This window comes from Scardinius erythrophthalmus (genome assembly GCF_964197995.2).
Source record: "Scardinius erythrophthalmus genome assembly, chromosome: 5".
Lineage (NCBI taxonomy): Eukaryota > Metazoa > Chordata > Actinopteri > Cypriniformes > Leuciscidae > Scardinius > Scardinius erythrophthalmus.
In genome coordinates, this window is record NC_138225.1 from 48201699 (window position 1) to 48228184 (window position 26486).

Genomic DNA, 26486 nt, shown 5'->3' on the forward strand with positions numbered 1-26486 from the left:
ATCAAACTTATTAGGCTATGTTCTCTTATAAATGTGTTCAAATTACGAAATTAAACAAAAATGTAACAAAAAGGACTTGAAAAGTATTTTCAAAGGACTGAAAATATTTGATATTTCTATATAATATTTGGGGTCATGTAAGTTAGTCATGTAAGTTCAGTTAGATCTAAATATTTTGGAATCAAGCCGATTGGTTTCCACGCAATGTGAGACAAATAACATTTGATGTGATATTATCTCCAGCAGAATGTGAACTAATGTAACATCAAGCTCGCCGGGCTTGTATAAAATCCATGGTGCATGATAACCATAGATGATAACCACATACTGTAAAAAAGGCAACTCAACAGAGACGGTTGGTGTAACGTCTGTGCGGCTCCGATCTCACACATGCTTCTTGTTTGTTGGTTCCGCTCTTCATTTTGTTTTTCCGGGTGCGCTCCATCTTCCAGAGTCCGACCAAGCTGTGGCAGAAACCGCATCTTCCATCTCCCCGCTGGGAAGAGCTCCAAAAATAACCAAATATTAATCGCTTCGATTCTTACATCCCTTTGTGCGTATATATTTTTGTGTTTTCATCAATTGTTTGCATTATAATTTAGACAGGACAGATTCCTGTATTTGAGTCGATAAAATCCTGCTTCCACGGTTTTCACTAGCTTAGCATAGCTGGATCATTTTGGGTCACGCCCAATTAATAAACTTAAAAATCATTAGAGTTGTGAGGTGCAGCTGCAAATATTATTTCTGACATATATGTTTTATTATGTAACGTCTTGTTACTGTGGTTATGTTACTGTGTTGTTGTCTGTTCATGTAGCAAATGGTCTACATAACTGTTCCTGATGATTTCCTGTGAAAAATGGGAATTGCAGACATGTTTCAAATTTGTATCTGTTTTCTAATTTCATGAACGTTTATGAAAATGGCCAGTTGGCAGTCAAATGTATTTTGAGATTATGTTATTGTTGATTTAATGCATTGTTCAAAGGTTTATCTGTTAATGTTCTTTATGTTTACTTTGATTGATTCCCCTCTCTTCAGATCTGAGAAGCTGGCAGAATGACTGACTCCAAGTATTTTACCACCAACAAAAAAGGCAAGTAAATTTAAAATCTACTTAAATATGTTTATTTCAGCTATGGGATGGTCATATGATTTATTTTTAACCCCCAAACAATTTTCTCACAGTTTGATATATTTATAAATGTTTTTTAGATTTAAGATTGTGAGACACGATATAGCCTAGTCTAGTGGTGTAATTTTGTTGTATGCAACCAGATTCAAATTCTGATATAATATAATTTTTTTTTACTATGAACCAAGCAAAATTGTAGCTGTACTCGACTGCCAGTGATTGCCCTCAATGCCCTGTATTTTCGTGTATAGAACAGCAGAACTGACTTTTTGATGATCTTTTTGTTTCATGGGAAAACCCCCAAAATAATGATGTATAATATAACTTTACTTAAACTATCACTGTAATAATTCCTGTGTACTTTTAAATTATGAAGCAAAAACATACATTATTAATGCGTACTTTTGCTGTTCCAGAACATTACAAATATTAGAAGGCCTGGATCATATCAGTCCTCCACGGATACTGTAGTTTATAGAAACAAATGAATTTGAATCCATCAGCTTTGGACACGTCAAGGCTAAACTACACGATATCTTTGTGTTTGAGCATTTTGTGAATCAGAGGCTGTTCTCTGTAATCTTTTTAAATGCATCATATTTGGAAGCAGATTCTCTAACACACCATTTTTCCAAAATTTTGAAGTTTAATTTATATATAGGCTTAATACATCTCTCATAAAATGCTATAACTGTTGTGTGTTTGACAATTCAATAATTTGTCAAACTTTGGATGGATTTCCCGGCACACAAAACCTCCTTGGTCAAAATTACAGTCCTTGGCTAAATTACACATTTTGGCTTCAAAAGGCGACGACTTTAGGGCACTAGGCTATTTATTTTGTACCTACATTAATCATGGAACTTAATTATCAAATGTTAAATTTTTTTTTTTTTTTTTTTTTTTTTTTTTTTGTGGAAGTTGTATTAAAAATCCATTTGGCTCAAAAATATGAAGAGGCTCGTGCTCCCTCGGTTTGAATGAGCACTACGCCTCTGTGAATGTGCACTCGTTTCTGTCAAAGACCTGCAGTACAAGAAGTGGACACGCACAGTTCCTTGATCTTTCCAGTTTGCACACTGGCACTCACGAGGCGAAAAGTACGCCATGCCCCATGCAATTACCTTGCGTACAAGCAGCATTGATACAGATTTGAATGTGGATACCATATGGTAACAATGTGAAATGTATGATACTGAATGTTTCTAGATCATATTTTATTTGAATGTATATGAAGTATTGAGTTTTCAGGTGATTTTAGGGGTATTAAGTAACAATGTAAAATAATTTTGATAAACAGAAAATCGATTTGATTTGTATGTATCAAGAACAATCTAGTGATTAATTAAAAATTTTAATAGGTTTATATGCATCCAAGGTCAAAAAACACTTTTATTTTCTCATAATATACATGGCAGAATCACTTATTTTCTCACAGTGTCTGAAATGGTTCGATCAAGGATTCGATCTCTCTGAAGCCCTTCTTTATGAAAGCCTACTCTTCTCTGATTGGTCGGATGGCCCAGTCTGTTGTGATTGCTCTACCTCCTACATCATGTGTCAGAAACCCATATCTGAATTTCAGCTTCAGAGGTTTCCTCAGCACAGTGATACCAACAGTAATGATGGCATCGGTTTTACCGTATCAATTCGTGCCCGAGTCCTCATCATGGATGACTGGTCTGGCATTATGCAAATTTGTTAAAAAACCTACGTAGGTTCGAATTACCATCGACTCAGTTCAGAATCAGGTCTTTCTTTTAGGAGACAAGAACTCGTGCACTTTGATATTTAACATTTTACAGACCTTTTAGATTCACAAACAGCTATATAACACACTACATGAAAGGTAATATTCGGGGGAAAAAAGCATAATCGGAGAACTTTAATGCTTCTGTTGTGTTCTATTGAAGTTGTATCCGTATCAGCCTTTGAAAACCTCAGATAAGATGACCACTAATCATGTTACTCTCTGTTTCAGGTGAAATCTTTGAGCTGAAGGCTGAGCTAAACAATGAGAAGAAGGAGAAGAGGAAAGAGGCAGTGAAAAAAGTCATTGCAGCCATGACAGTGGGCAAGGATGTCAGGTGCTTCGGCTCATTTATCACCATTGCACATTGCACTTCCCACATTATGAATTAAGCTAACATCTTTTCACTGCTTCTTTAGTTCCTTGTTTCCAGATGTGGTAAACTGCATGCAGACCGATAACCTGGAACTGAAGAAACTGGTTTACCTGTACCTTATGAACTATGCCAAGAGTCAACCTGACATGGCCATCATGGCCGTTAACAGCTTTGTAAAGGTAAGACTTTTGGATCAATCTGATCAGATATCAGTGTTTATGAAATTCCACCAGATTGTCTGAAGTCGTTCTTTCCCTTTTTAGGACTGCGAGGATCCAAACCCACTGATCCGAGCTCTGGCTGTGCGTACAATGGGCTGTATTCGTGTGGATAAGATCACTGAGTACTTGTGCGAGCCTCTGCGAAAGTGTCTGAAGGATGAAGACCCCTATGTGAGGAAGACCGCCGCAGTGTGTGTGGCCAAACTTCATGACATCAACGCCCAGATGGTGGAGGACCAGGGCTTCCTGGATTCTCTCAGGGACCTGATCGCTGACTCCAACCCCATGGTTAGACACTTTTGATCTAATTTCACTGAATGCATGTAGGGGTGTGCAATATTGACAAGAAAATATATCTCAGTATTTTCTTGGATTTAATGGATAATGATAATTAGACGATATTTTGCTTTGTGTGTTATTGTGTTGGTACCTGCCGTGAACAGCTGATATTCTTCATATTCTCTGTGGTGGTCAGTTCACAGCGCTGACAGAAATGATCTTTTCCAATAAGTTAAATTGATTTTTTACTTTTATGAAGCAATTTTTAACCTATTTGAATGTATGCGTCATCGTTTGTTGTCAAATTCTTATATTTAATCAATAGATTCAGTTAGAATAATAAGACACAGTAGGGCTGCTACCAATCAAATGAAGTCAGTATCAACTAAATTCATCTTTACACTGCAGAGGAAACACAAAAGCTGCCTCTGAAGTGGCATAGATGTATTTACACAGACTGTTTAATGCAGCTCAGAGGGACATGGATGCATTTAAACTGCAGTAACCAATTCATAAATGTTTTAAAAACGTTGAATATTGATCATTTGAACTGATTTAAAATGTGAAATTAAAACTGCAGGTTGGAGGCAGAAAGTCACTGTTAATGTTTCAACCATTTCATTCAAACGGCTGATTCATTCAGGTACAAAGCATTTGTCTGTCTTAATGAGTGAGTCATTGAATCATTCATTTAAACGATTCGTTCATTCTTTCCTGTGTCTTTGTTTGGATCTATTTTCGATGGCAAAATAGAGCAAAAACAGGCAATATTGTGTCTAAAATGTAAGTCATTTAAAGGAATAGTTCACTTAAAAATGAAAATTCAAGTTGTTTCAAACCTGTATGAATTCATTTCTGCTGAACACAAAAGAAAATATTTTGAAGAATGTTACCAAACAGTTGATGGACCCCATTTAGCTCCATAGTATTTATTTACCTCCGTGAAGTTGGCACCCCATAAAACGAAATCATTTCCAAAACTATGCCATTCGTTTGTGCTGCGTTTGTGCTGATTTGTGCCGCAAAAACCAACGTTTGTGCTGGTTTCGTGTCTGAGATATTGAACATTCTTTTTTCGGTTGCGTGACGTCACTCTCCACCCCATGTCCTTCAAATCGCTCCAAACCGGTGTCATTCGTTTGTGCTCGGTTTGTGCTGGTTTGTGCCGTTAAAACAAACACTGTATCTGTTTTCCTTTCGCAGATATAACAAATTTAATTCGGGAGCTGTGACGTCACTCTCCACCCCACCTCATCTAAATCGCTCCAAACCGGTGTCGTTCGTTTGTGCTCGATTTGTGCTGGTTTGTGCCGTTGAAAGAAACAGTGCAACTACGATCCCCTCTTAAACATAAAAAAAAATAAACTTTTTAAGTACAGTTACATAACTGTCCACCCCATATGGTCCAAATCGTTGCAAAACTGTGCCGCTCGTTTGTGCTCGATTTGTGCCGGTTTGTGCCGTTACGATGAACATTGTATCTCTTTCCCCTCCTTAGAAATAACACATTGGATTCGGGACAGTGACGTCACTCTCCAATCAGAGTGCGCTCCGTATCCAGCCCCTAGCCAGCCATGCAGAAGCATGGGCAGCGCTCCCAGGGGTTTCGGACTGGGTGCTAGGCATTATAAAGAGAGGCTTCTCGCTACAGTTTTGTCGACGCCCTCCCCGCTTCATAGCGCGCGTCGAAACTACGGTCTCGTTGGAAGTAGCTCACCTACTTCGAGCCGAAATATCAAAACTGATAAGCAAAGGGGCGATAGAGCGCGTTCCCCCAGCTCTAAGCGAAGGGGGGCTATACAGCAGATACTTTCTAGTCCCCAAAAAGGACGGCGGTATCAGACCCATACTGGATCTAAGACGGTTGAACAGAGTATTGGTGAACGCAGTTTCAAAATGCTCACAACCAGCAAAATTCTCGCGCATGTTCGCCGAGAAGACTGGTTCATGTCAATAGATCTGAAGGACGCGTATTTTCAAATACAAATAGCGTCACACCACAGGCGATACTTGAGATTCGCCTTCGAGGGTCAGACATACCAGTATACAGTCCTGCCATTCGGTTTGTCCCTAGCACCCCGTACATTTACGAAATGCATGGACGCAGCGCTCGCTCCTCTCAGACTCAGAGGCATGCGAGTGCTGAACTATTTGGACGACTGGTTGATCCTAGCTCAATCACGATCACAGCTCGTGGAGCACAGAACCATTTTACTCGATCACCTCGAGAATCTTGGTATCACAGTCAACTGGACAAAGAGTTCATTGAACCCCAGTCGAACGATTTTGTTTCTGGGCGTCGTTCTGGACTCACAGTCTATGACAGCGCGGCTGTCACCACAGCGCGTGCTGATCATTCAGCGCGCGGCGAGGTCTTTCCGCCGCGGCGCTGTCACCCCGCTCAGGAAGTTTCAAAAGATGCTGGGTCTCATGGCTTCAGCATCGTCAGTTCTCCGGCTGGGCTTGCTCCGCATGCGCCCGCTGCAGTTCTGGTTGAAAACGCGGGTACCGCGCAGAGCGTGGGCGACCGGTCGATTACGCCTCAAGGTCGATCAGAGCTGTGTTTCAGCCCTGGCGCCTTGGACGGCGGACGACTGGTACCAATCAGGTGTAAGCCTGGGGACTTCCTCGAGAGTGAGGATGGTGTCGACAGACGCATCCACCTCGGGATGGGGAGCTCTGCTCGAGGGCAGACCGTTCTTCGGCCTGTGGTCGGAACGAGAAAAGCTCCTACACATAAACTGCCTAGAAATGCTGGCAGTGCACAACGCGATGACGCGTTTTTGTCCCCGCATCAAGGACGAACACGTCATAGTCCGTTCGGACAACATGGCTGTGGTGTCCTACATAAATCGCCAGGGCGGTCTGAAATCCATATCCCTGTACAGGCTGGCGAAACGCCTCCTACTATGGGCTCAGCACAACTTACGCTCGCTGAGAGCAGTGCATGTACCTGGGCTTCAGAATGTGGGCCCAGACAGACTGTCCAGGAACAATGTTCCCCCGGGCGAATGGTCTCTACACCCACAAACAGTCCGGCTGTTGTGGGAGAGATTCGGCAGAGCGGAGGTGGACCTTTTCGCGTCCCGCGAAAACGCGCACTGCCCCGCGTTCTTTTCAAAGACCGACAGCGCGCTGTCCCGGAGGTGGCCGCGCTGCCCGTTATACGCTTTTCCCCCCGTCTCCCTCCTGCCACAGGTGCTGGAACGGGTCAGGGAAACGAAATGCCCAGTCCTGCTTGTAGCTCCGTTCTGGGAGAACCAGACATGGTTTCCAGTCCTGATGCAGTTAGCAGACTCCGCTCCATGGCCAGTGCCATTGAGGAGAGATCTCCTCTCGCAGGCCAGGGGCTCGATTTGGCACCCACACCCAGAGCTGTGGTCCCTTCATGCGTGGACGCTCAACGGATACCCGTTGGTCTCACAGAGGGAGTCGTGAATACCATCACTCAGGCTAGAGCACCGTCGACACGGCGGCTTTATGCTTCGAAGTGGTCGGTTTTCTCCGGCTGGTGTGCAGCTCGGAGCATTTCACCCCTCGAATGTGAGGTAACGGAGGTTCTCTCCTTCCTACAAGAGCTGTTGGATAAGGGCAGATCCCCTTCCACGCTCAAAGTGTATGTGGCGGCTATTTCAGCGTTCTTTGGTTCAACGCTGGGTCAGTCGCTGGGAAGGAATGATTTAGTCATCCGCTTCCTCAGGGGAGCTAGGAGACTAAATCCGCCCAGACCTCCTTCAGTTCCTTTGTGGGACCTTTCTACGGTCCTAGCGGCCATGAAAGGTGCCCCTTTCGAGCCTATCCAGTCTATTAGCCTCAAACATTTGTCTTTCAAAACAGTGTTTTTGATGGCTCTCGCTTCAGTGAAGCGCATAGGCGACCTGCACGCGCTCTCTGTGAGCCCGGCGTGCTTGGAGTTTGGTCCTAATGACTCTAAAGTCATACTCAAACCTAAGCATGGCTATGTGCCGAAATCCCTCAACACGCCTTTTCGGGCTCAGGTCATTTCCCTGGCTGCCCTGCCGGCATCGAGTGAGGAAGGGGACTCGAGTTTTCTTTGCCCTGTTAGGGCTTTAAGAGCTTATATGTCCCGCTCTGCTGTCTTCAGACAGACAGAGCAGCTCTTTGTCTCGTTCAGCGGACGTTCCAAAGGAATGGCTGTTTCGAAACAAAGTCTATCCAGATGGATAGTTGACGCCATAGCGCTGGCTTATACTGCCAAGGGCATTCCATGCCCTTTGGGAGTCAGAGCGCACTCTACGAGAAGCGTTGCTTCTTCGTGGGCTTGGTCCAGCGGGATTTCCCTACAGGATATATGTACGGCGGCAGGTTGGGCCTCGCCGTCTACATTTATCAGGTTTTATAACCTAGAGGTTCCCGCCTTGCAGGCTAAGCTTTTGTCGGTGTAATCTGTTCAGCCGTCTAATCAGACCGCTGAAACTCATGCGCTATGCGCTACCGACTATCTTGGGCAGAACTGTGTAAGACCCACATTTTCCACATTAGTTCAGGTTCCCTACCCTGTCTATGTGATGATTATACTTGCGTCTGTGGACATGTTTTTTCTACGACGCTAAAATTTAGGGAATTAAGGCTCTCACCCTTATTCCCTGACTCTGTGTGAGTCAATCTGGTGATTATGCACTGTATGCCTGAAAAAGCTTCCGGTGATCAGTGTTTTTATCCCAGCACGCACGGCGTTTTGCAAGGGGTTCCCGTAGCGTTTTGATAAAACGCAGTACGAGAGGACTCTCGTAAGAGAACGTACTCGGTTACTAACGTAACCTCGGTTCTCTCTAGAAGAGGGAACGAGTACTGCGTTCTCTGCCGTGCGTACGGTTCACTCTGGTTCGCTTCGGCGATCAAAATCAAGTGAGTCAGCCTTCTCGAGCTCCTTTTATAGAGGTAAGCCACGCCCGTTTCGGCGGGAAGTGGCGAGGAGGGCGCGAAGCGCCCTCATTGGCCTGATGTCATCCCAGGCCTCGCTCGATAGGCTTAAGCAGTTGCCGCAGAGCAGCCAATGAGCGAGCAAGCCGTCTCGCCATAGCTGTCTGCTGCTGCCGCAACGCGTTTTACATATATGAAAATTAAAGGATAATTTTTTGCTTCAGTGTTTCGTGAAAAGAGACTTTTCCCGTAGCGTTTTGATAAAACGCAGTACTCGTTCCCTCTTCTAGAGAGAACCGAGGTTACGTTAGTAACCGAGTACGTTTTGCAGCACAAACCAGCACAAATGACGTCATTGTCTATGCCTAATATTTTAAAGGCCGATGCAGCACAAACGGAAATTATACTGGCACAAACCAACACAAACGAAGCACAAACGAACGAGCCTATTTGGGTTGAATTTGGAGTGCCTTGAGTGCCAACAGAATGACCAAATTTTTAATATTTTAGATTTTATAGATTATAATAGATTCATAGATTTTAATATCTAAAAGACCGAAGCAGCACAAACGAAACTTTTTACAGCACAAACAGGCACTGTAAGCTGTTAAAAGTAGGCCTATTCAGAAAACTTAAGACACTACACAATTTTTTTTAATACATTTATTTTTTTTATTGGTTATTTTAATTTATTTTAATACAAAATTAAGCCTCAGTCACACGTAGCTTACAGCCAGAGTAGTGACAGTAGCCTATACATTACATATCGTAGTGCATTGGTGATTATATAAAGACCAAATGTCAATAGCACAAATCTAAAATAAAACATTCCCATATCTAAAGAAAAGAACACTGACAGCTGCGGCCCTGTGCGAGCACAAACGAACCGGACAGGTTTGTAGACGAGATGGATGGAGAGCGCGGCTTGCTTGCGTGACGTTACTACTCCTCCAAAGATTTTGTGATGTCTAAAGAATGGAATCATTTATGATGGTTATTTCTACGGCACAAAACAGCACAAATCGAGCACAAACAAAAAGCACCGGTTTGGGGCGATTTGGACGGCATGGGGTGGAGAGTGACGTCACTGTCCCGAATCCAATGTGTTATTTCTAAGGAGGGGAAAGAGATACAATGTTCATCGTAACGGCACAAACCGGCACAAATCGAGCACAAAGGAGCGGCACAGTTTTGCAACGATTTGGACCATATGGGGTGGACAGTTATGTAACTGTACTTAAAAAGTTTATTTTTTTTTATGTTTAAGAGGGGATCGTAGTTGCACTGTTTCTTTCAACGGCACAAACCAGCACAAATCGAGCACAAACGAACGACACCGGTTTGGAGCGATTTAGATGAGGTGGGGTGGAGAGTGACGTCACAGCTCCCGAATTAAATGTGTTATATCTGCGAAAGGAAAACAGATACAGTGTTTGTTTTAACGGCACAAACCAGCACAAATCGAGCACAAACGAACGACACCGGTTTGGAGCGATTTAGATGAGGTGGGGTGGAGAGTGACGTCACAGCTCCCGAATTAAATTTGTTATATCTGCGAAAGGAAAACAGATACAGTGTTTGTTTTAACGGCACAAACCAGCACAAACCGAGCACAAACGAATGACACCGGTTTGGAGCGATTTGAAGGACATGGGGTGGAGAGTGACGTCACGCAACCGAAAAAAGAATGTTCAATATCTCAAACACGAAACCAGCACAAACGTTGGTTTTTGCGGCACAAATCAGCACAAACGCAGCACAAACGAATGGCATAGTTTTGGAAATGATTTCGTTTTATGGGGTGCCAACTTCACGGAGGTTATTTATTTTCCTACTATGGAAGTCAATGGGGTCCATCAACTGTCTGGTTACCGACATTCTTCAAAATATCTTCTTTTGTGTTCAGCAGAAAAAATTAATTTATACAGGTTTGAAACAACTTGAGGGAGAGTAAATGATCACAGCATTTTCATTTTTAAGTGAACTAATCAAGGTTCTTTATTCCTTTAATATTAACAACTTGTTTATTATTTGTTGAATAAAATCAAAATACTATTTATAATCATGCTGATATATGGAGGGGGAAAAAATGGCACTCTCCGTGTGATATTGATTAACTATATTAAATTATATAAATATATAAGACATACAGAGTTATTTTTGCCCCCTTATCTTGAATATTGGGTGCATTCTAAATGCATTATAGACTAAATCACGCAGTGAAAGCGTGCACTCTAAATGTGCAAGCACACTTAATCTTACCTACTACACTACATCCTGTAGTGCATGCGTGAACTCTTTTGCTGTGTTTTTGTAAAATGAGGAACATAAGTGATAATGTCAGATTGCACATTGTTTAAACAACAATCACACTATTATCATAGACAATAGACATTGCACACCCCTAAATGCATACCTCCACATTCACAGTACTTTACTAACATCTGAATTTCTCGTAGGTTGTGGCAAATGCAGTGGCTGCTCTGTCTGAGATCAGCGAGTCTCACCCCAACAGCAACCTCCTGGACCTGAATCCCCAGAACATCAATAAGCTCCTGACGGCCCTCAACGAGTGCACTGAGTGGGGCCAGATCTTCATCCTGGACTGCCTCTCCAACTACAACCCCAAAGATGAACGTGAGGCCCAGAGGTGAGGGAATAATGATCCTCATAGGTTTCTATATCTCTGCAGGTGTATGAGATCAAGGAGAATGAATTAAGTTTCCAAAAAAAAAAAAGATTTGATTGTTTTGCTTGTTTTGTAGGACTGCAAAATTTACCAAAATGGTGTGGTTATATAGCCAATCAATTTGACTATAAGATAATAATTATAATAATAATACTTATTACTAAAATAAAAACAAAATACAAAACTACTATTGTAATACTTCACTGTAAAATTAATGTATATTTAAGAAAAATATAATAATAATTAGGGGTGGGCGATATACCGATAGACATGATTAACCGGTACAAGCGCAATTAGCAGCGAAAGACAACTCATTTCAGTATATGTATATATTATTGCCACCTATTTGGGCTTGAGCGGTTAAATACACATACCTTTGTGTCAAAGTGGCCATGTATTTGCAGGTAAACAGAGTCATTTATGTCTTAAGTGCACATAAACAGTTGAATAAGTGATACATTAAAAGGAATTATTTTATTATTTTAGAAATAATAATAAATAAGGAAAAAATAATACAGTGCCCAGTGCTTAGTTGGAGAATGCCCAGGTAAACAAATATGTTTAGACTTTATTCCCCCAGTTTAGAAGTGAATGTGGCAACCAACATCTGACATCTTCTGAAATCTGTTTTTCTTAAAGGTCTGGAGCAGTTAATTACATTACAGCCAAGTTTTCTTTCTCTCCTTTTACTATGAATTAGCATTTTTTTTTAAACTTGTTGATTAGAGGCTGTAAAGAACCTGTGCTGTCTGCTCTGACAGGTTACGTTCAGGCCCTTTCTACCTGGTAAATGTCAACAACTGATTGTTGTACTTGGATTGTCAGTTGAAGAAGATTAATTATATACACCAGGAATATGATAACATTATTATTTATTTTTAGTTTGAGAGTAGAACAGCAATAAAATTAATTAGTACTGCTTTAGAGTGAGCTGCATGTTACTATTGATTTCATTTCCTCAATTTTAAGATGATATGTGACGTTTTATTCACATGGTATTCATTTTCCTTTCCAGACTGTTATTAAGAGATAAACAGATTTGTTGGGGGGTAAACCTCTCAGAGGAAATGGAGACTTGCCTTTTCTATTTAGGTCTTTGATTCCATTCATAGAATTCATATGTGATTTAAATAGCAGCATGCATAATTGTGCAATACAAGCCATACAAAGTTCTTATGAAATATGAATTGCTGCATAGATTTCACAATATTTTCATAGGAAGATTAACGACACCATTGTCAACTAAAACTAAAAATCTGTTTTGGCTGTTCATTTACACAACAATGGAGTTTTGGGGGCCTGAAAACGCAAACTTTTGAAAACTGGTTTCAGAATGCACGTTTTTGAAAATGATACTGTTTTCTTTTCCATGTAAACTACAAAAAAAATGTGAATTTATGAAAACAGTGACATCACGCGCATGTGTATTTTCTAGTTCACTCTATAGGCGCGTAGTGTTTCTTTACAAAGTGACATCGGCAATTACTGGCCTAGAATGCATAAAACAGTTTTTGCGAATCCGTGTGAACGGGGATCGGTTTGACAGTTTTGTGGTCTGTATGTGAAAAACGCAAAAGAAGAACCTTTCCGTTTTTGTAGTTAGTACGGCTGAAATAGCTTTGTGAAATGTGCAATTGTTCTATTACCAGTGGAGGAATAAAATATACTATACTGATTTCTGATCATATCAAATGAAAGTAACATTAAAGGTATAGCGGAGGATCTTTCCGAATTTTAGATAAGACCCGCCCTCTCCACTTTTTGAAAAGTTTGATTGATTCACCAGAATGATTGACAATTAGGAGGACCAATAGTATAGGTGATCCACCCGGAAGTAAAAAATCCTCCGCTATACTTTTAAGACTAAATAAAGAAGGATTCAGGACAGAACCTTGATGGACTCAACACTTTATATTACTTTTCGTTGTGTGTTGCCCACTAAGAAAAAACATACTAATGTTACAGGGAAGATTTAAATTGTTAATGACAAATTTTATAATCAACCTATTATAAAAATTGAAATTTGAAAAACCAGGATTAATACAGATGAAAACCCTCTTAAGCATAACTCCCTCTTCCTGTCTCTTTTAGTATCTGTGAGCGTGTGACTCCACGTCTCTCTCATGCTAACTCGGCTGTGGTGCTGTCGGCGGTGAAGGTGCTGATGAAGTTTCTGGAGCTCCTGCCCAAAGACTCGGATTACTACAACACTCTTCTGAAGAAGCTCTCTCCTCCCCTTGTCACGCTGTTGTCTGGGGAACCAGAGGTCCAATATGTGGCCCTCAGGAACATTAACCTTATTGTGCAGAAACGGTTAGACTGCTGTCCTTATTTTTCAGTCCTTTTGGTTTTCTGTGGAACTAGTTTAAAGGGACACTTCACCCATTTGCATTAAGCTTTGCATTGTTAGAAACCCAGTCATACTATTGAATGGTCGTGCAACACTCTCTCATTTTCCCCTGAGACGGGAGAAATCTGTTATTTACCTCTTACACTTCCTCCTACAATGACGCAAAAATCGTCATTTTGCGTCATTGTAGGAGGAAGTGTTAGAGGGGGGGATTTCTGTTAAGACTACAGACACTAGTTTCTCATCTTTCCCAGGGTGGGGCGCGCTCACGCTACAGACCTATTACAGATCAGTGGGTGGGACTTTACTCTCTGAAACTGAAAGCAATATCCTCCATCTTGTTTGAAGCTAAGCTAACAGGCGCTGTGGAGACAGATGTAAAGTTATGACAATAGCGGAGGAGAGTGCTCAATATGATATAGAAGAAGAGGATTTCGGAAGTCTGATGCTTGAATCAGGTGTTTGTGGCTACCTTTACAAGCCGCATTATAGCGAAGAGCAGCCGAGGCAGAAGACCTGCCTGCCGCGGACGAGGAGCCCGGTCTGGCTCGGGTTAGGGCGGACCGGTGGCGCCGGTGATCTCACAATGCAGCTACGAACCGCTACGAACACAGAGATAGAGTCCGTCTGCGGCAAAGAATTTCAACGATGACAATTTCTCCTGGACGAAATCTCTGAATCAGACGAGGACACGGACGTTTGTGTTGAGAACTATCCTAGTTTCGCACCGCATATGTTCTGACTGAACATCCAGGTACCATGCAATAATTCACCTTTTCGAAAGAAATACAAACGAGGAGTAATGCACTAATGAGTTCGCCAACTAACTAGACATTTTGTGTGAATGTGAAATGAATTTCAAGCTCTGGTGGTAGCTAGCCTTGTAGACGGAAGAGTGATTTCTCTTATTGGCAGATAATATTGGGCAGATATGCGCTTTCTGGATTAGTGGGAGTGGCTTGCGGAGCTGTGCAATGTGGTGCATTGTGGGAGTTGTTGTCTTTCATACAAATGCGTTCTGAAGTTATTTTTTGTCTTTTCTCGGTCACGAAGGCACCAAATTCAAAAATTATTTTACATTTCGACTACATATATGACCCACTTTAAATAAAAAACAATGTTCAAATGGGTGAAATGACCCTTTAAGAGTTTTTAACGTGCTAACCACTCAGTCTCTGCCGTAGATGACTAAATGCAGTCACTAGATGGCAGTATTGTCCATTTGTCTGTTTGCTTGGCAATTCTGAACGTTTTGACTGAGAATAAGACTGTGATCTCTCTACCTGCAGGCCTGAGATCTTGAAGCAAGAGATCAAAGTGTTCTTTGTCAAGTACAATGACCCCATCTACGTCAAGCTGGAGAAACTGGACATTATGATCCGCCTGGCCTCTCATGCCAACATTGCCCAGGTATTTCAAAAGATGTTTAACTCTTAGCTTTTCAAGTCATTGTTTTACTTGCATAATGTTTCCGAGAACAGGATATTCAACAAGAAAACAGTGTAGCACATCAATGTTATCCGTTATAGTCAGAGACACAACTTGTAGTCAGTGCTTCTCATTAGCAGGCAGAGGCAGTCAGCTTATCCAGGGCTTTAAAAGTTCAAATAATATAGATTATTCTGCAACTCTAATTAAAGCTGAATTAATTGCATCATTATTTTCACTGTCACATATGTAAGTGTAGAAATCACACTCTCTTTAACAGATCTATACAGTCCTACATTTCCTGTGATGATAGCAAAATGTAGCTAGGACATTTCTAGCATTCCCCTGAGATTTAGATTTTATTAACAGGAAAATGTATCAGCACTTTTCTTCAAATGCAAAATTACATGTTCAGCTGAATGTTATATAACACTGTAATATTAATTAATTGATGCGCAAATGGGCTGCAATTTGATTTAGTCCCTTATGTACGAGTATGAAAGACCTAAATATGTACTCTTTTTATTTTGCCCTTTACCTTTTTAATTGATTGTGCACAGTTTGTGTTGCAAAGATAACAAATTATAACAAATTGTCGATTTGTCCCTCTAATTATTACATATTGCTTAGAAGTGTGCATAAAAGGAACATGGCCTCTTACACTTTCCATTCGGTGACTGTTTGTCACTGTGTTTAACTAAAACCCATACCTAAGGTATTTGAGCTGCCTGGGATAAAATGACAGCTTTGATTACACTGAATCTGACAACAAATTGCTTCGTTGCATTCCGTTATAATACATTTCATCTTTGTTATATTTTTTATTTACTTATATCATGTCATTTAGCATTTTCCCCCTTAAATATCTCTGTTTGTTAGACGATAATATTAGACTCTTCTCAAACTTTTCCCCCTGAACTTATTACCTTGTGAGTTACCGATTCCCTGTTCTTTCATTTGTGGAGGTCATTCAGCCTTTCACAGTCTGTTTCTATAGAAATCCACTAAAAATGATGTTGATTTCTCTAGGTACTGGCTGAACTGAAGGAGTATGCCACTGAGGTGGATGTAGATTTTGTTCGGAAAGCCGTTCGAGCCATCGGCCGTTGTGCCATCAAAGTGGAGGTAAGTCTTGCCTCATTATTCATCCCTAAGTACCTACATTTGTATGTCTGTATCCTTTAGTCTCTATAGAAATGTCTGATAAATCTCTGCTATTTAGCTTGTTTTTTGATTACTTAACATCAAGCATAAGAAAAAACAAAAAAGATTTATGTTTGTTGTTATTTTATGATAACAACAAACATAAAAATCTCCATTGATTTTTTTCCGTTGCATATTGTGTTCAAAGAGCTGTGGTGCCTTGACCAGTTTTCTCATTTATAGCTGTGACTGAGTTTTCTCTTATATCTGTGTGTACAGCAATCAGCTGAGCGTTGTGTTAGCACCCTGCTGGACCTCATCCAGACCAAAGTCAATTATGTTGTGCAAGAGGCCATTGTGGTCATCAGGGACATCTTCCGCAAATACCCCAACAAGTCAGTTCATAACTCTCATCTGAACTATTTTTATTGATACTTTTCAGTACTGAATGAAATTGCAGTTTTTCTTGTCCCCTCCAATACTTTGATTTTATTTTTTCCATGAGCTTGTCACAATGCATTCTGGGATTGTCTTATCTGTAAAGAATACATGCCTTAGAATTAGATTAAAATGACGTATCTCAGCATTATTAAGATAACATAACACAAGAAGTCCACGTGTGATCCTTAAAGTGCTGTGTACACAACTCACTGGGTTTTGGAACGGAGTATATCAGTTTGTCAAAAAAAAAAAAAAAAAGGTCCATGTAGAATGAAAGAGCATGTAATTAACCGCCTGCTGAATCACCTCTCTGTTATATGCACAGATATGAAAGCATAATTGCCACTCTGTGTGAAAACCTGGACTCTCTGGATGAGCCCGACGCTCGAGCAGCCATGATCTGGATTGTGGGCGAATATGCAGAGCGTATCGACAATGCTGATGAACTCCTGGAGAGTTTCCTTGAGGGCTTCCATGATGAAAGCACTCAGGTTTGACATTGTTATTGTTTTAGATTGGGTGTATTCCAGAAAGCAGGTTATATGACATACAGCGTACAGCCAACTTTCGGTTCAAAAACCTGAGGTAACTTACAGGGTAAGTAGCCATAACTACGGAGCAGGTTATATTCCAGGGTTAGTTTACTTCAAAGGTATTCAATGCATAAGTGCCCTATTGATTAGGCTTCAGTGGGTGTGACAGATTGTGCAAAATATTATGTTATATACAGTATATACAGTATATTAGAGCTGCACGATTAATCATTGAAAGATCACAATCTCGATTCAAACAACCAGGGGTCAGCGGAGTGTGAACACTGAACAATGCTTATTTTGTCGCTCCCCATTTTAATGAATGAGAGGGTTCGGCCATCACGCTTCCATTCTGATGTGAATTGCTCTCATTCATTGATTTGGGCAGCAACATGTGCTGCTCATGCTCCGTTGATGCTTGCGATGTGAAACACTCCGGTTATCAGGTTTGGGTTAATCAACCGAGAGTTCAGGGTATATGTGGCGGTAAGTTAGCCTTGCTTTCTGGAATACCTCCCAGGTCAATTTGTGTGCGTTTTTTTGTTTTGTGCTTTGATTTGCTTAGTTTCGGGGTTTTTTAATAGTAAATAGTTTCTTTAAAAGATGGGACTTATTAAGGTATCCACTGCATTGTTGCTTTCAGGTCCAGTTGACTCTCCTGACAGCCATAGTGAAGCTGTTCCTGAAGAAGCCTTCAGAGACTCAAGAGCTGGTTCAGCAAGTGCTCAGTCTGGCCACTCAGGTGAGATGTGCTTGAGCATTACAAACCATAGTGTTACTCTACAATTAAGTGTGCTTCGATCAGGACTTTTGGGGCCGATTACCCATCACTGGAAGCAGTATTGACCGATATGATCACTGATACAGATCAACGAAATAAATAACACTACTTTTTAACAACAATGTATTTTAAGTATAAAACAATTAAGAGATGAGAAAGTATATTGAATTAAAAACTCTTTATTTGTAGGCAAGCAACATATTCCATTCTCTCTCTTAGAGTTGGTTAGGGACAGCTTAGAAATGAACAAATACAGCATTCTGGTGAAATAAATAATACAAATTAATACAGAACAGAAAGTGATCTAATGTAAAACAACACTGCATAGTTTTGACTGTATAAATTAAATATATATTAATCCTAGTAAATCTACTAAAGAGTAATGAGTGATTTTCTCTTTGTCTTTTGTTGATTAATTAACATTCATGAAACAGACGTCAGCAGGAATATGATGCTGCTGTCACTTTAAGACTGAATGCACGGATTTAATATACTGATACACATGCGATTTATTTTCCAACTGTTTATTCAAACATTAGCATTACACATCATCACAAATTTCACATCATAGTGTCGCATCTCAGAAGGAGCTCAGTGTCTGGCTGTCAGTGTCACGTTTCCTTTTAACCTGGTCTCGTTCTCCATCTCAGGACTCTGATAACCCTGACTTGCGTGATCGTGGCTACATCTACTGGCGTCTGCTGTCCACCGACCCCGTGACCGCTAAAGAGGTCGTGCTGTCTGAGAAGCCTCTGATCTCAGAGGAGACGGACCTGATTGAGCCCACCCTGTTGGACGAGCTCATCTGCCACATCGGCTCGCTGGCCTCCGTCTACCACAAACCCCCCACTGCCTTTGTGGAAGGAAGCCACGGCATTCACCGTAAACATCTGCCCATCCAGCACGGCAGGTACTAAGACAGCTAAATCAAGATCTAGCTAAAACTCTTGAATATTTCTTTGGCTGTCTAGAAATTGCTCTTTGTAAGTGTGAGCTCTGTAATATGGTTTAAAAAGTCTTTGGGCCAATAATAACAGATTGCACCAGCGCAAACCCTCTTTTGGCTTTAAACAACTACTGTTGGGTTTTACTAAAGACATGCAATGAAAATTTAATGATGATATTTATTTATTTATTTATTTTGCCGCTGAATTTATTGCATATGCACTCCTACAGAGTTTCAGATGCAAAATTTATGGGAGGATTATTTAAATCATGCAATGTGATTTTCTATCGTTTGAGGTAGTCAGTTTTCTGCCAGGCAGCCATTTTTTTAACGCCTAGTCTTGCGTAGCCATCCTTCAGAATGATGGCAGAAGGTCTAGTTTGTCACAGCTTTCACTGGCCAAGCGCCGCCCAAGAGGCCATCTGACTTGACATGTCAAGCAACCAATCACTGTTAGTTTTGTTCTGGGTCATGTTTAAGGGCATGAAAATGTAAAGTCTGTGTCCCTTTGATAACAGACTGTTGTACATATAATAAATGATTCATTTAAGTTTACTGCAACAGAACTTCACATGCTTTTGAAAATCCAGCGTTTTGCTGATCCTGATAAGCGCTCATTGTCACAGTTGTAAACACAACGTATTTCTTCTTCCATGAGTGAGTTTGGCGTCACAACGGCTCCGTTTCCAGGCGGACCGTTAAAGAACTCGACACACGTCTCGCTAAAATCCAGATGACCACTTCGAAACTCCTTAAGCGTTGCCCATTTTCTGCACTTTATGCATCAGACTCTCAGCCAATGGTCTGTGGGCGTGATGTCTGAGGCTGAGACTATTTACCGCCTAAAAAAAGCATGTCTCGACCTATTTAGTGCTTGACATGACTGGGATAGTTGCTGTTGGAGGAGTAACCGCAAAGAACTGAGAGTGCGTGGTAGAAGTGGAGAGAATTTTCACCACTCATTTATTTGGATGTGTTCATTTATTTGGAATGCCAGAGGAAGATGCCATCTAATCTTATCATTTGCCAAGATACTTTTTGCTGGTTTGTGACCCTGTGCTGGTTTGCACTGCTCCTGGTAGATTGCGTTGGTCATAATGTAAATGAGCTGCTGCCTCTGTGTTCTTTAATGTGTGCATTGTCAGTAGATCACCCGCAGAACTTTCCACTCCCATCTGCACTTTTAGGGATTACTAGGAGGGATTGCGGTCCCTCCTTTTCCTGTTTAGTGAATATGGCCCTTAATCTAATAATCACAACTCAAATTCTCAAAGTCATGCTAAGTCTTTGCCAAAAGGTCTGGCATCCCTGTTATTTGTTTTTCTCTGAATCAGTCTCAGTCCAGTAATACAATGGGGGACTCATCGTAAGTAGTGCCACACAGAACCTGCGTTGTCCTCTCCATCAAACAATGAAAAAAGGACTTGTCGGCCCCATCCTTTTGTTCACTTAGTTTCACTTAGTGTTACACATCTCAGTGTGTATCATCATTCTTTTGCAGCATCGACACCGGGGAGAGTCCAGTCAGTACTGGCCAAGCTGCTTCCATCGATCAACCCCAAGTTATTCCATCTCAGGGTGACCTCTTGGGAGACCTGCTTAATCTGGACCTCGGTCCCCCCGTCAACGTGCCCCAGGTGTCTTCCATGCAGATGGGCGCTGTGGATCTCCTTGGAGGTGGTCTTGACAGTTTGGTGCGTGTTCTTGAATTATAATTATATGTTTTGTTGGTGGTGGTTATGATTTTATGATCTTAATGTCCACCGACCCTTACAACAATTTACAATGATGACCATATTTTCCGTAAGAGTACCATGGTTACTCCAGTTACTGTTACAACAGTAAAACTGTGCACTGCAAAAAAAAAAACAGCCTTGAAACATTTACCTAGACAAATTTTGTTTTATTTGGAGAAAATATATTTAATTATGCTTATTTTTCTTACCTCAAAGGTTGTTTTTTTGTGTGTGTTTTGAGCATTAACCTCACTCAGTTTTGTAATTTATTTTATGTTCAGTTTTGTAATTTATTTTAAGGATGTTTCTTTTTTTATTTATTTTTTATTGGGAAAATAAAAAACAAAAAGTAAATATTCTGTCACAGTATTCAAACAGAAATGCTGTTTGATGGAGATCCATATTATTTTTTTTATGATTTTACAGTACTAACACCTGTACTGTAGTAACTGTGGTATTTTAACAGAAACTATGGTCACTTAATTGTGAATAGGGAGTGATAATTTTTTTAACAAATCAGTAGAAATGTTTTAAGTAGTGATGCACCGATCATGATTTTTCATGGCCGATTCTAGTTTCTTTACAAGCTAGTTTACCGATACCGGTTGCCGATTTTTTTTATTTCTTTAAGCAAATTTATTTGTTGTTTATTTGCTTTATAACAGGCAAACTGGCTTTAAACAAAAAATATCCATAGCCATTTGAAATGAGGCAACCATTAATTATGCTACATAAGACACACCTGCTCAAAACAAAAACAGCAGACGAACTGAATGAAGATGCAAATTCACTCTCTGACAGTAGGTGGCGCTTATGGAACAGCAGCGAGATATACCGAGATAAGAGCCATCAAAACTTTTCTGAAGACAGTCAGTTCCCTTCAGAGATACATTCATATAAACCCCCACCCCCAGTTCATATTTACATTTACATTACATTTTTTCTACCTGTTTTTCAAGCATCGCTATATTTTTCTTACTACATTTCGAGCATACTTTGTAATATAAACGAAACAAATTTTTTTTTGGGAAATAATTGCAATGCAGTTTGTGTGCAAGTCCGGAATAGAGATTGGCCAAAACAAAACTAAAAACCTGCTGGTCGACTGGTGCACTGTGCATCTTTAGTTCTAAGTATTAGTCATTTATTTTATTTTGTGTAATTCCATTTCTAATAGGTTTTGTAATGATATTCCTGTAAGAGTGAGCTCAAATTTGCAATCGTGTCCTCTGAGATGCCCATGCAGCTGTTGCTCTTGTCAGAATGACTAGGGTTTCCATTGAAGTTGACTAGGTCTCTGGTGGTTTGTGTTCACCCTGGGCAGTGTGTTCACTGGTGCAGCTGTGGTTGAAGGGTTTCAGGGCGCAGTGTGATATTATTGCAGCAGTATATTTCACATTTGAGCAATAACCACACTCGTTACCATGGCCACCACATCTCACAAGCTTCTGCCTGATCACAGTGAACAGCAAATTGAAGAATCACTGGTGGTCTAGCGAGGTCAGCTCTTTTTAACTGGAAGGGGATTGTGATTGCGAATGTGATTCCAATCAAACGCTCATATTTTATTGAAACGGTAAAGTACTGCTTGCAAATCCAAACAGGAATTATAATGTGGGAAACTGATCACGTCTATTTATGCAGTTTTAAGTGTACATATAATGAAAAGCAAGCAATGTAGGCATACGGTCCAAAAGTGCCTGCTCTAGACCACTAGAGAAAATGCATCCATTTTGAATTTGTTTTAAATTTCTGTTCAGTTTTTATAATAACAAATAATGAACTAAAAGAATGTCTTTTTTTCCCAATGTATTGAGAAGATCAAAAAAGTATCTTGGGGTGTGTTCACACTTATAGTTTGGTTCTTTTGGTTTGAACCAAAAGTCCAGGACTGTAATATAAAGGGCTATCAACATTTTAGTCCTGGTTCGCTTAGCATTCACACTGCAAACAACAGCAAACCTAAAGATGCTAAATGAAGAAAACTGCTTTTATGATGTATGTTTTGCGACAGATCTTACTAAACATCCAAAACAAAGCTGTGTTCTGGGCTAAATGCACTTGTTTGTGCGTAGCCAACATATGATGGTATTTTGACCTACTGAGAACTCAAGAGCTTATAAAATGTGTAAAGGAGTCGAAAGCACACAAATGAATATCTGCTGCAAGTAAGTGGTGGTTCTAATGCCTGTACCGAACTGTAATGGGCAACATAACTCCTATGACGAGAAGAACCATCCTTGAGCATTCTGCCCTTTTAGGATCGCAGCGACATCATGTCCTATTTTTGTTTCGTTTAGATGTCTTTGGTCTGTGCTGTGTTCATATTTCAGTCGAATCGCACCAGAGCTCCCCTTTTCAGGGGTCTCGTTTGGTTTGCTTGGTGCGCACCAGGGTTCGGATGGCTGCGTTTACTTATTCAAATGAACTGCTCTAGAGCAATCGCACCAGAGTTTGGTTCACAATCGAACCAAACCTGCCAAGTGTGAACACACCCTTAAGATTCAATGAAAGCAAGAACACCTGACCATGTGTACAAATGATCAATATCACTAATTTACTTGTTTCTATATCTCTAATCTCATGCATTTACATGGGTTAGTACCTAGTTACTACCCAGTTGTTATAAATACATAATGTTTATTACCAGTTTTTAATTTCGATGTGTAGTGGAGAGATTGTGTATATGGAGTGTTCTGACTCTGTAGCAGAGCTCAAAAGTATTATATCATTCTAGCCACAGGCCCTGCTCTCCTAAACCCACTGCAACCACAGCACCAGAACCCCAGGACTGAATGTCTTGCTGTCTTATTCGCATTTATCAACCCACATAAAATCTTTCACTCAGCTCACACGTACACAGTTCCTGAGGGAAGCGAAGTGGAGATTTAAATATTTGGTCGTGGTGTGTGCAAATCTGGATGTGCATGCTCTCTAAAAGGACAAAGTGAACACACTTAGAAATGTAAACATTGGCCATATATATTTTTTTATTTATAGACAATTACCTTGCACATCTGTGGATAATTGATAGGTGCGTAGGACATAGTCTACTGGCAAAATTCAATTTTGGAAATAAATAAATAAATATTTCCAGCACACTATCCCAACATTTACATTTAAGGAATTGTTCATCCAAAAAGTAATATTGTCATCATTCACTTACTCTGAAGTCACTTCAAACTAGGAGTGTAACAATAGTCATGTGATGATTCAGTTCGGTACAATATAACGATGTCATAATGCAATACTCTCACGATACTTTGAACAAAGCCAAAAAATGTTTAAAGGAACACGCCGACTTTTTGGGACTTTAGCTTATTCACCGTATCCCCCAGAGTTAGAGAAGTCCATACATACCTTTTTCATCTCCGTGCGTGCCGTAACTCTGTCTGACGCACCCATCGCTAGCCTAGCTTAGCACAAAGACTGGAGGTAAATGGCTCCAGCTAACATACTGCTCCCAATAAGTGACAATGTTGTGACATGTAACATGTTGTGATTTGTATAGACACAGCGTGTACAAATAACAAGGTCACATGAGACACAGCCATCTTCTAACCGTATACATACTGGGAACTATATTCTCAGAAGGCGAAGCACTGCTACTTCTGCGGAGTGATTTACTCCAACTCTGAGCGAACTCTCTGCTCCTCACCACAGGCTTCTCAGGTGCTGTGAGCAAATCACTCCGCAGAAGTAGCAGTGCTTCGCCTTCTGAGAATATAGTTCTTTCCAAATAAGCTAAAGTCCCAAAAACTCGACGTGTTCCTTTAAATGGGATATTTTGGCAGTTGTAGCGAGTGGTTATTTCAGTTACTGTTCTATCAGCTGGAACCAGTCTGGCCATTCTCCTCTGATCTCTGGCATCAACAAGATATTTTCACCCACAGAACTGCCGCTCACTGGATATTTTCTCTTTTTCTGACCATTCTCTGTTAACCCTAGAGATTGAGGTGGGTGAAAATCCCAATAGATTTCTGAAATAGCCTGTCTGGCACCAATAACCGTTCTATATTTCAAAGTCACTTGAATTACATTTCTTCCCTATTCTGATGCTCAGTTTGATATTTGCTATTTGCATTAAAGAGCAGATGAACAGCTCTACCTAATAAGGTGGCTGATGAGTGTATTGTCGCTATCCACAATACATATTGTTGCATTGATGTATTGCGATATATTGTTACATCCCTATTCCAATCCGTTTTACTTTCTTTTGTAGAACGTACTCCCGAGAGGATACACTTTATAACGCCATTTTGCGTTGTAGTTTGGACTGTGAAAACGATCATGCTATTTAGTCATGTGACTCATATCGTACTACAATTGCTTTACTGCGAAAATTACTGAATTTACTCGCAATTGCTGTCCTACAGCAAAACATGAGAGCAGTTTTACACCAAACATATAATGGTGAGTGAGTGTGACCTAGACGAAAACGCTATTTTCAAAAGCATCTGGATTAATGTAGACGTAGCCTTAGCTGCTCTTTTCCATTCAGTGACAGTAAATGGGGACAGGGTTTTTTTGAGCTTCAAAAATGAAGCATTATACCTTCTTTTGCATTCCTCTGAAGAAAATTATACTGCCTGGAATGACACAGGGGTGAATATATGATGACAGAATCTTCATTTTGGGTGAACAATCCCTTTAATGAATATTGTGGGAAATATTGCGGGTATATGCCAGAAACCTCACATCCAGAAACAATTTGTCCATATCTTTTGTCTTGGAGCCACAAAAGGCCTGTTTCCTCCTCCTCGTGTATAATTGGATTTGTCAAGCAGGCATCTTGCTTCAGGAGGAAGCACCTCCAGCATGGCACATGTAAAGAGTTTATATCTGGGCAGCGCAGGTGCTGCTACTCAGGCCAATCTTCTCTCCAGATTGGAGAAGTTACCAGCCTTGCACAGATGCCCTGAACAAACCAGGATTGAGACACCGGCCGCCTGCTGTGTGAAGGAGCTGTTCTAGCTCAAGTCGTGTTGAGCAGGGTGTAAGGAAAGGTGTTGCAATCCCGTCTCTAGACTAGTGATGAGATTCACATCATTGAGATTCACTGCTCATTCACTCCTTCACTTGATGGCATCTGTCTCAGTCTGACATGGTTATGAAATGAATAATGAATTTTCAAGTAGCCAGTACGAGTCAATAATGAAGATTATGCAGACACTTAAAAAATGATCTGCAAGGAAGACGATGTTTTATTTTATTACCAAAACTGATAACTTCTACGCAGGGTTTGAAATTAACTTTTCACTCACCGGCCAATTTGGCTTCTAAATTAAGTTAATCTGGGCTATTTCTTTTTTTTTTCTTATATATTATATATATATATATATATATATATATATATATATATATATATATATATATATATATATATATATATATATATATATATATATATACGGTACCAGTCAAAAGTTTGGAAACATTACTATTTTTTATGTTTTTGAAAGAAGTCTCTTATGCTCATCAAGCCTGCAGTAAAAAAAAACAAAAAAACAAAAAAACAGTAATATTATGAAATATTATTACAATTTAAAATAATGGTTCTCTTTTTTAATATATTTTAAAATGTAATTTATTTTTGTGATGCAAAGCTGAATTTTCATCAGCAAGTACTCCAGTCTTTGGTGTCTTATGATCCTTCAGAAATCATTCTAATATGATGATTTGATACTCAGTTATTATCAATGATGGAAACAGTTGTGCTGTTTAATAGATTTTTTTGTAATACTTTTTTCAGGATTCATTGAGTAAACCGTTAACAGCATTTATTCATAAA

At 40.3% G+C, this 26486-nt stretch overlaps 1 protein-coding gene across 1 annotated transcript in view; it reads left to right on the top strand.

Moving 5' to 3' along the window:
- Positions 1-415: 415 nt before the first annotated feature.
- The window catches only part of ap2b1 (adaptor related protein complex 2 subunit beta 1), a 58757-nt gene continuing 32686 nt past the window's right edge, over positions 416-26486 (top strand). The window contains exons 1-14 of the mRNA XM_081364971.1: positions 416-553; positions 1045-1099; positions 3120-3225; positions 3308-3443; positions 3528-3773; positions 11108-11298; positions 13429-13650; positions 14977-15097; positions 16145-16240; positions 16538-16653; positions 17025-17190; positions 17876-17974; positions 18664-18923; positions 20461-20653. Of these exons, the coding sequence (XP_081221097.1) occupies positions 1063-1099; positions 3120-3225; positions 3308-3443; positions 3528-3773; positions 11108-11298; positions 13429-13650; positions 14977-15097; positions 16145-16240; positions 16538-16653; positions 17025-17190; positions 17876-17974; positions 18664-18923; positions 20461-20653 (1989 nt within the window). The 5' untranslated portion in view covers positions 416-553; positions 1045-1062. The remainder of the gene's footprint in view (positions 554-1044; positions 1100-3119; positions 3226-3307; positions 3444-3527; positions 3774-11107; positions 11299-13428; positions 13651-14976; positions 15098-16144; positions 16241-16537; positions 16654-17024; positions 17191-17875; positions 17975-18663; positions 18924-20460; positions 20654-26486) is intronic.